The 9,905-nt window shown below is 46.0% G+C and overlaps 1 protein-coding gene across 2 annotated transcripts in view; it reads right to left on the bottom strand.

Moving 5' to 3' along the window:
* Positions 1-4,560: 4,560 nt before the first annotated feature.
* Positions 4,561-9,905, bottom strand: part of PACSIN3 (protein kinase C and casein kinase substrate in neurons 3) — a 9,918-nt gene continuing 4,573 nt past the window's right edge. Inside the window, exons 6-10 of one of the 2 annotated variants that reach the window (XM_009329715.1) lie at positions 9,787-9,905; positions 8,848-8,968; positions 8,238-8,374; positions 6,497-6,657; positions 4,561-4,872 (exon numbers count right to left, since the gene is read on the bottom strand). The exon at positions 9,787-9,905 is cut by the window's right edge and continues 69 nt beyond it. In XM_009329715.1, coding sequence (XP_009327990.1) covers positions 4,757-4,872; positions 6,497-6,657; positions 8,238-8,374; positions 8,848-8,968; positions 9,787-9,905 — 654 coding nt within the window. In that variant the 3' untranslated portion in view covers positions 4,561-4,756. The remainder of the gene's footprint in view (positions 4,873-6,496; positions 6,658-8,237; positions 8,375-8,847; positions 8,969-9,786) is intronic. The other variant, XM_009329716.1, reaches the window with a different exon arrangement.

Raw genomic sequence — 9,905 nt, 5'->3', positions numbered from 1 at the left:
GCAGGAACAATAGACTCAGGAAGGAAAGAGGTAGTGAAGTCAAAGGGGGAAGAGTGCAGAACCTAGAAGACGACTTCCAGCTGGTAGAATAGAAAGGAAACTCAGGGAGGAAGGGACCACAGGGTCTGTAAATAGCTAGACCTAGTGAAAGCACTGGGACTGAAGAGGAGAGATTATGGGCCCCCACACTAAGGGGGAAGAGGTGCTGACCACCACTACATTGCTTGTGGAGAAAAGAAGCCTCAAGCTGTAACTGTAATTGCCTTAAGCTGAGACTGACAAACCAGGAACCTCTGCAAGCAGAGTTACTGGATGACGAAAACGGACAGTAAAATGGATGTGCTGAAAGCAGCTGAGGTGATTTGGCCTGAAATTTGGTTTGGAAAAGTTCACTGGAGCCATGCTGCTTAGTCAAGGTGTTCCAAAGAAAACCAGCCAATTTCTTCCAGTTACAGAGCCTACCCCATTGCCCTCTCCCCCCCGCCCTCCCTTTTCAGCAAGGATTTGTTCATCTTCTCTGGAAAGATCTTCTCATATTCATCCTCATTGATCTTCTAAGAACCTAAGTAGCTTGGTAAACAGTCTCACTCCCTTGCAGCCCCTGAGTTTTCCAGCTCCTTGAAGCCTGGACCTGGGCAGTGGTGGAACACTTGGTTGCAAGCCTTTTTCTGTTTCTTTTTTCTTCTTTTGTGCAAGGTCCCTCTGAAGACACTTTGCCTCATATCATGCAGCCTTACTATTCTTGCTTGTTTTGCACAACCTTTCCTGCCAGCCTGTAGTGGGTATTTTCCAACCACATTTCCATGGGTCAAGATGGAGTTTGCGGCACTGGCTTTGTCTCGGGTTCAGCCCCATGACCAGTCTGCAGCTACTCTCTGTGCAGTTACCCTGGAAGCGATCACCTACCAGTCTGAGTAGAGCATTCAAGCCCATTTTAACTCTGGCACCAGCTTTCTTCACAAGCAGAGGGGAATTTTACAGCCTGCTGCCCATAAACATAGCGCTAGCAGCTCTAGAAATGCAGCCCCAGTTTATGCACAACCTGCACTTCAGTCAGGGAGAACCTTCCTGAAATAGCAGAGCTGAGCTCCACACGGCTGCGGCCTTGGGCTGCCCTGCAAACAGGGCAGGAGCGAAGTGAGTGCAGGACAGTTTGTAACAGCTCTGAGGGGTCTCTGTGCAGGATTGCCACATACTTGCACCTGCCTCAGCGCTTCGTGCCAAGCAAAGCAGCCACAAGGACACAGGGGATGGGGAAGTGGAACGGACAGTAAACTGAAGCACCAACGGTCCCAAGCTCCACACAGGCCTGTGGGAGTGCCACCAAGAGTTTTACACTAACCGCAACTCTCAGCTGCCATCAGAGAGCACAGCTGTTCTGTGGGCCCTGCGACCCACATTTTGCCTACAGGGCAGAAACATCATTAATGGGTTGAGCAAGCTCAGCTGCTGCTTTGGGGAAATGGGTGTGATCCATCATAGAGAATCTTTAACTTCCTCTTCCTAGAAAATTCATGCTCAACAGGAAATCCAAGCTTTGCGTGATACTTTAGAAATTCTTTTCCAGGAAGATGTCAGAACCAAATTAATTATCTGCCAACTACAGATGTACAAGCATTCCACAAGGAATGGCTTTATTAAAAACATAAAGTATGACTAGCTAATGTTTTCACTGTGGCCCATCAGGCACAGAGACACATCTGTACGTTTTTACAGAAACCATGGAGGAAAAACAGGCTTTGCTGGCCTTCTGGAATTAGTTCATGGGTGCATCTCCCTGTTCACACACAAGACTTTTGGCACGGCATGGATGACAAGTTTCAACTAGAGCCTTTGTGGTTAACAAAGCCTCATTTGCTTCTACGGAAATCTAAGTCTCCAGGCAGAGCTATTAGTTTAATATAAGATCATTAGAAGTGTTTGGTTGTTTGGGTTTTTTTTTTTTTCCCTCCAGCTCGTTCTTTACTACAAAGGCTCTTTTACTAATCCATTTGGTTTTGGGTAGCCAGTAGTACATGCCATGCCAAAATTTATGAGGTACAGTCCAGCCAAGTAATTCTTCATTCTCAATGTGTTGTCTCCTGTCCATTACTTCAGCTCTTGGCAGGAATTTCTGATATGCAAACATTCCTTCAGGGGACTTGTTCACATAAGCTGCAGTATGTCACTATTTCAACCTTCAAGCAGCCTACTATGATCAGGTGATTGTGTTTTCCTAGGACAAACAAGTCCATTCAGACTTTGTCCTGTGGAATTTCAGGTTGTTTGTACTGTAATCAGAGGTCCTGGCCACTGGACATTTCTGTCCTCATAGCAGGTTCTGGCCACACCTAAGTCCATCCCTAAATTATAGCCTGACTAGAACTCAGAAGAGGAATTGAAGTCAAGCCTCCGTGTTATCCTACATAACTCCCTTCTAGAATTTTTTGACCTTACATGAAAGGCTAGCATTAGCGTTTGAAAATATCCAGGCTAACAAGGTAAATTTCAGTATTCATTATAGCACATCTCAGGTCATTTTATCCCTGACTGTTTTTGTCTCTGTTATCTCACAAGCCTGGCAGGCATGCTCTCTTCCCATTCATGTGTGTTAGGACAAAGCAGCAACAAATCATTCAGTTGTGGGTCAGCAAGTAGAACACTTGCAATTACTGTACAACACTGATGATACTTCACCTGGGATACAGTACTGAAAGAGAAGACTAGATCTTTAAATAAATCCAACACTGACACCTCTAATTGCATAGCATAAGCTTAGAGGTTTCTTCAAATCTTGAACCTAGAATAATAGGTAAATTCATAGCTAAATCCAAGTGTTTTTAATGTCTGTTCCTTAGATCTTTAGTTGTCTTTTGGGAATACTTTATCTTTTCTTGACAAATGACATTACTGATTCAGAACAAAATGGTTTAGCCTTGTTCTTTTGATTTGCACCCCCTCCCCCATTCATGAAGTACAGTGCTAGGGATACTTTGAGCAAGACCTTTCAACAGCTGATGCATTTTTGTGGTATCACAAAAGTACTAAATAGCATTAGTCTCAGATGTCTTTGTCCATGGCAGACTACATTTCAAGGCATTCAGTGTGCTGTAAAAGGTTAATTTCTACCCTGTCTGGCAGGCAGGCAATAAGATATTTGTGATACTTAACTCACAAGAGATTAAACAGTGTTTGAATCTGTCCATCCCTGCCTCCTTTTCAGTCTACACTTGTTAAACATCCATTTTGGTTCACTAGCTGCTGTTAACATGCTCACCTATGACTTCAGACTTCCTTATCTGTATCATCCCTTTTCTGACTTAACCAAGTTCCTCACGTGCTAACCCAGAATAAGAATTTCACTACAGAAGGCTACTACAAACTCACAATGCATCTCAACAACAATTTCAAGCAGATGGAGTAAGTAAACAGCCTTTAAACTATTGTTTAGGGGTTTTTTTTATTTTTCCAAAAATGGTAGCTTTTCCTTTTTTTGCTCCCTCAAGCTCCTGGGCTTATCCTATACAGAACATATCCATCAGTCCTCATGTTTGAATACACAGAGCACGAGGATCAGGTTTCCCCTTTCCTTCAGCAGTCTCAGAGGCTTACAAGGGCAGAAAGGCAGGCCAGATAAAGAGGTTTGATAAGTGCCATTCAGCAGGGAGGACCTAACAACTGGGCATAACTACACCTGCAGCAATTCAGGACCAAAAGAAGAGTTATCCCTCTATAGCTAACGTTGTGCCAGCCAGCAGGTAGCTTCCACACTCTGCTACCCTTCATCACAGCGCAGGGGTCTTTGGCAAAGCAAGGGAGTGCGCTTCTAGCATGCATAAGTCAAGAACATGTAGAAGAAGGAAAAAGAATGTCTCTACTGTGCACTGAGCGTTCATGAAGAGAGGTATAGCCAAAATGATCCAGAAGCATTAGAAACCCCAACACATACTAGTGCATTTAGGGGTTCTAAGCTGAACAGCACTGGAATGTGGCTGCCTCTTTGTTAATACCAGCCTTCAGCATGTGTCAAGGCCCGTTCTAGCTCAGGAAACATTGAGTCAACTCTGACCTGCTGCCAGACAGTTCTGTTCATAACTTGTTAGCCTGAACAGCCACATCATGCAAGACAGAAGCCTCTTTCTCCTGTCCGACCTATACTACCACTAATTCCTGGTGTTATCCCAATAAATCTGAGAGCAGTGGGAGGGGACATCCAGGTTGTTGAAGCTGTATCACTTATACCAGCTGCCTTACCAGGGGAGCCAACAAGACTGCAGGTTAAGGATGCTGAAAACTTCCAAAAGATGTAGGAGAGTAAGATTTCTGCCAGTCAGCTTGATTGAGCCAAAAAGGGGAAGCAATACTAGAAGTTCCCTATTGCCCTGTACATCCAAAGTTCCTTGAGCAGGAAGCTTGGGGGCAGGGCAGACCCCACCACCCTATGGATGCATGTGCATCGAAGCCAAGGAAGTCTCCTTTCTCTGTTTTGAAGAGTTGCATGTGTCACTTATCTCCCTTCACTGAGTGCAAGTCAAGAGGATCTGTTCCCTTCTGCACTCCTATAGCGTTCACAATCAGAGAAGTCTTTACTCATCCTTGTTTATTTATTAGAAAATCCCTACAGGTCTAGGCATTTAAAATGAAGCATTAGTTACATGGAATACATGCCCTCAAAGTCCAGAAGCTGCTGGATATACTGCAAAGGTGGATTGGGGCCAGCAGTGACCTCTGCAGGAGATGCTGGTATGGCTGTGAGACACTAGCAGGGCAGTAGCAATCATGATCCAACCTTCTCAACATAGTTAGCAGGATAGAGTCCAACTTGGCCAGTGAGAAGTCGGCCCTTGCACCAGCCCTGCTCATCTTCCTCACTAATCTTCATTAGTTCTTCACCTGAAAGCAAAAACAGTCATTAGGAAGCAGTCTTGGGAAAGGTAGCATGGCATTTTTCCCCCACCTCAAGAGTTGATTAAAAAGCAAGACCTATTGGTCTGAATCACCACACTTTTCTCCCCTTATTGCACTCTGTATCATACTACACAGTTTAATCAAAGCCACAGTTACTGACCTCTTCAGTATCTATGCTCAGTACCATCCCCTAGGCCAAGGAACTTAGAGGCAGACCTTCACTTCTGCTGTTCAACATCAGAAATATTTTTGTGCCCTTTATTTCTGCCTGCTTTCCTCTCCCCAGAGGAACATGCTTACAAGCCAGAGAGATCAGAAGGATCTCGGAGATTTCTCTTTTAGTGGCTCCTCTGTAGCAGGTGGGAAGGAAATGTAAGATGCTGCTAAGCTCTCTGGCGGTTAGGACCCAAAATGACTATTCCATGATGGAGTGTCTGGTTTGGCCAGCAAGGCATGGAATCAATTCATTTCTCAGACTATGAGCAGGAAAGGCTTTTAATCTTCCCACAGCTACTTTGGGAAAGGGCAGAAAGGTTCCCTTCTCCACCAGTAGAAGGTCATACTTCAGCCAGAGAGGGAGGTCTCACTGCATCAATAAGACACATCCCACACTGGCAGAGGCTCAGAGTCATCTGCTGTTAAGCTTAAGCCCTACTTGGTGCATGCTGCTCAAAGCAGATTCAAAAAGGGGATGGCTGAAGCTAACCAGTCATGCCTCATTACATCTGCTGGGTGGAAAGAGAGAGCAAAGAGTCAAGTTCTAGAGCACCCATATTGTAAGATATTTTAAAGCAACAAGTTAGTGTTAGGAAGTTTACTAGTATGGTAACACTGCAGCACAGATAGTGGCCTCAGGCACAAGGTACTGAAGGACTTCAGTACCTTTTCAAAACAGGTGTATTTTGGAGAGGCATAGCACAGAGACACCATGTAAGACTCAAAACAAGCACGATTAGAGACACTCAAGATTCAGATGTCCTCTTGGAATTGGAGAAGATGGCATATGCAAACTAAATTTAACTGAAGGAAGAAAAGGGGAAGGGTCTGTTTGCAACAGCATTCTCTCTCACTCAATCCTCTGCTGTGAGCCAGGATCTCCACTCTCAAGATACCCATTCTGAGCAACAGTTTGCATAGCTGTTTTTTTGCCAGTTGAACTCTGCCTTCAGTAGTGCATGTCAGTCAGCTGAGCTTTCTCCCAAAACATCTATTTTCTGGTTACTTCAAAGGACAATCCAGACCACCTATATAATTTTTATATCGATGGCACAAGGGAGAAGCATTTAATAAAGTCTCAAGATACAATGCAGAATAAATGCCTTAAGAGGAGGCAGGAAGGATCCGTTTTACCACTTGGGGTCTGCTCTCCCTACACTGTGACCAAGGCCGAGGCAATCTCTTTTTATGTGGCCTCACTGTCTCTTAGTCTAGAACAGGTTGGACTGCCCAGGGTATCATCCACCTCAGAGGAGCTGGCAATGGGTCAGGCCAGGGAAGAAGAGTAAGTATCAGTTTTCAAGGGACATCCAGTTCTTAAAGAGTGTTTCAATCATTCAGTCAGCCCGAGTGAGGACTGCAAAAGGTTAGTAAGAGATTAGTGCTTCTGTACCTGCTTTAAAGCTCAGCTCATCAGCCTCCTGTCCTGTGTAATCATACAGCGCTCGTACCCGTACACCTGGTACCTTTATGTCCTCCTCATGCCCATTGGCATCCAGGCACTTCTTAGGAGTGTCCTCATCTGACCACTCTGAAGTGTCTTCCTTCCCTCCGCTTTGTATGTGGAAGGAGAGAGGGGACAAGATGGTTGTTAGTAGACTCATCTCACCCACCTGCTCCTGAATCGTGCACCACCATGTAATCTGGGGAAGAGTCCCTGCTAAACTCCTGCTGCTCTCTTGACCTCTCTTTCCCACTGCAGCACTTTTTCTCACTTTGCCTTTTAGGAAGCCCTCTCCACTTGCCATGGGCCTGTCTTGGAGGTTAAAACACTGAACCAAGTGCCAGAAAGTCTTGGTTCTACAAGTGACTTGCAGAACTCTTGCAAGTAACTTGCCATTACTCTTCTGTAAATTGATTTCTTCCTTCATAAAATTATTATACTTCCTAACACATAAAAACATGGGACAGCTGTGGCTAGTGCATTTCCCTGCAATTTCTGGACACACAGACTCATCACGCACAGAGCTATAGGTGCTTATCTACATGTGGTACATGACTCCCCCTGAGACTGCTACGCTATAGAACAAGGTGCAAGAGGCCCAACAGCCAAGTGAGGGTGAACAGGGAGGAGAGATCAGCAGATACTAGATTTGGTTGAAAGCATTCAAGCATTACAGCCCTGAGGGCCAGGAAGGTAACTCATTCTCAAAGTATTTTCACACAGGCACACTCTTCATGACCTCATCCTACTCTAGCAGACCCTCTCAGACAAGGAAGGCCGGTCTTAACTGGAGAGCCCAGCTGTGTTCAGAGTTATTCCAGCCAAGAGTAAGACAGACAGGAAAAGCCGTGTCTCCCATCCCAAACAAGTCTGGAATGACATTTTCCAAGTCAGGAACAAAAGCAGAGGGGAAGAGCAGCAGAGGACAGGCACCTGGAACCCAAAAACCCCTGAAGAGGCTACATTCCATACTAACTTCACATGGGCAGGTGCCCTCAGGCTGTCATAGAAGAGGCTGTTCTGCTCCTCTTGATAGGAAAACCTGTAGATTGGCAAATAGGGCCCCTGAATCCAACAGACTGTGAAATACACTAGTGGCCTTGAGACATCTCTATATCCCCATTCTTTTCTGCCCACTTCACTTAGGCCAGAGTTCACCTTTTAAAGCAGGATGGCTACTAGAACTGTAGGACATGAGTCTCTCCAGCCTCTCCCTATTCTCCAGCTTGCTTCCTGCCAAGGGAAGCAGCTATACCCACACTTGTCAAGTAGTACTCAGCACCATGCCGGGGGGTGAAAAAAAAATCTGATGCCTGCATTTAAGAAACAGTACAGCTAACTGGCAAAGCTGCCAGTTCCCAACTCTCCTCACCCTGTCTAGGAGGAAAAAGGATTGGGGAAATGCATGCCAAAAGTCTCACACAGCATTAGTCTGACTCAGCCAGATCTCATCACTAGAAGGATCTCTACAAGGAAGGCACCTTGTGAGGCAGTACGTACTAGACAAAAAAAAGCGCAGCTACCATAAACCCCCTTTTCTACCCTGTGTTTTCCAGAGTGGCACAGGCAAGGCCATGGGCAAGAGACAGGAAGTTAAGGAAGAGATCACTCCTATCAATCCAACTCATTCATGACCCTAGGCAGGACTGTACTTTTCCTAACCTGATGCATCCCAGACTTCAGCCCTTACCTTCGCCTTGTCTGCAGAGGGGTCTGTGAGACAACACCATCCCGTGTAGGCAAAATGCTGGTCAGCGTGACATCATCAGCCATCTTGCCACTCTTCTCCTTCTTGGTGATCGGCCGCTGTGTTTCGAGGGACCATTCCTGTTCAGGGAAAAGCAGTAACACCATCAAGCCACCCAGACACAAAAGCTCTGTGCATCTTTTCTGACCAATACAGAAGGACAGAACACCAGGTCATACTTCAGTTGTGGTTGGACTGGTCAGCCAAATGGCCTTGCTGGCATAGCAGGCTCACTCCTGATGAATCCCAAGGTGTAACAAAAGGGGCTGTGAGAAAATTATAACAGGAACTTGTCCCAAGGCACTGAGCACCAGCTCTTGTTCTTCGACTTTGCAGCTGGATGGCTGGAGCATTTGCAGTTTGGCAGGGTTGCATGTGTCCCTTTGGGCACCAAAGAGCTTGCAACACAACAAAAATTTTAGAAGAGCCTAACATCCTGGGCCTGCTGAGCAAAGACATGGTCTTTCCAACACAAGACTAGCAATCCACCAATTTCAGTAAAGCAGATAAGTGTTTGGAAATAGTAATAATACACCCTAGAATGCTACATCACCTCAAAATTAGGCCAATTCATCGCCATGCCTGGTCCATGAGTGTTGCGCCACCACTTCAGGTCCTCCTGGTTGTCCGCAGCCATGACGACTTGGTAGAGATCTCGATACAATGCATGAAAGCTGTGACCAGGAACAGACAGAACCATCAGTAACCAAGTCCCTCAGCAGTTTCCCAAAAGCCAAGTAGGAAGGAAGAGCATAACCTCATGCACAATTACATAGCATCCAAAGTCCCACAGGATTAAGGATGCTAGAGCAGCACCTGCTCAGCCCTAGGAAAACAGAGCCACCCTTACAGAAGAGTCAGCCTGGCAAATGGGACAGGCTTGTTTGGTGTGGCAGTGGCTAACATCTGCCAGCTCTCAGCACAGCTCATCAAATGAGCATTGAAAGAGCCTGGCACATTCTTGCACACAGACAGGTGGCTCAAATTTGTTGCCTCCACCTTAAAGTATAGGAGCACAGAAGATTTTTGGCTGCACCTATTTCCCCGTAACCCCTACACTTAAGGGAAACTTGTGGCTTACAGTTATCATTATCTCACAAAAGTCTCTTTACTCAGGGCAGAATGGGTGTAATAGCTATAGATACTAGAAGGCAACAGAGCCACATTCCTCAGTCTGGGATTGCATATAGCAACATGGAGGCATTTCATGGAATAGAAACACACCCACAGGACAGTACTAGACAGTAGCAGAAGAGGAAGGGTTCAGAGGCAGAAAGAATCCTCTCTAGGGAGCCTGGCACTGTCCAAGATCAGAGACACCAGCACTGGTCAGTCTAAAGGGACCAAATGCCAGTTCTCGGACACACTTGGAAGGGGAAGGAGCAAGACCTGCAAGCAGGCAGCTCCCTTTCAGACACCAGAATTGGCACCCCTCACCAGAGCCCAGGGCACCCCAGGCTGGCAGACTTCCCTCCTGTGTCCAGGCTGGTACCTTTCACTGGTGGAGAGGTTGAGATGCTGGTGCAGATTCAGGAACATTTCCTTAAAGAAGCACAATCGCTTGCGCTCTGCTTCCTGACAGCCTTCAAACACTTGCTCCATGTCCTCCAT

The sequence above is a fragment of the Pygoscelis adeliae genome, unplaced genomic scaffold (genome assembly GCF_000699105.1).
Source record: "Pygoscelis adeliae isolate BGI_AS28 unplaced genomic scaffold, ASM69910v1 Scaffold117, whole genome shotgun sequence".
Classification (NCBI taxonomy): Eukaryota; Metazoa; Chordata; class Aves; order Sphenisciformes; family Spheniscidae; genus Pygoscelis; species Pygoscelis adeliae.
Note: the sequence above shows the minus strand (reverse complement) of the source record. Positions and strands in the feature narration are given on the sequence as shown.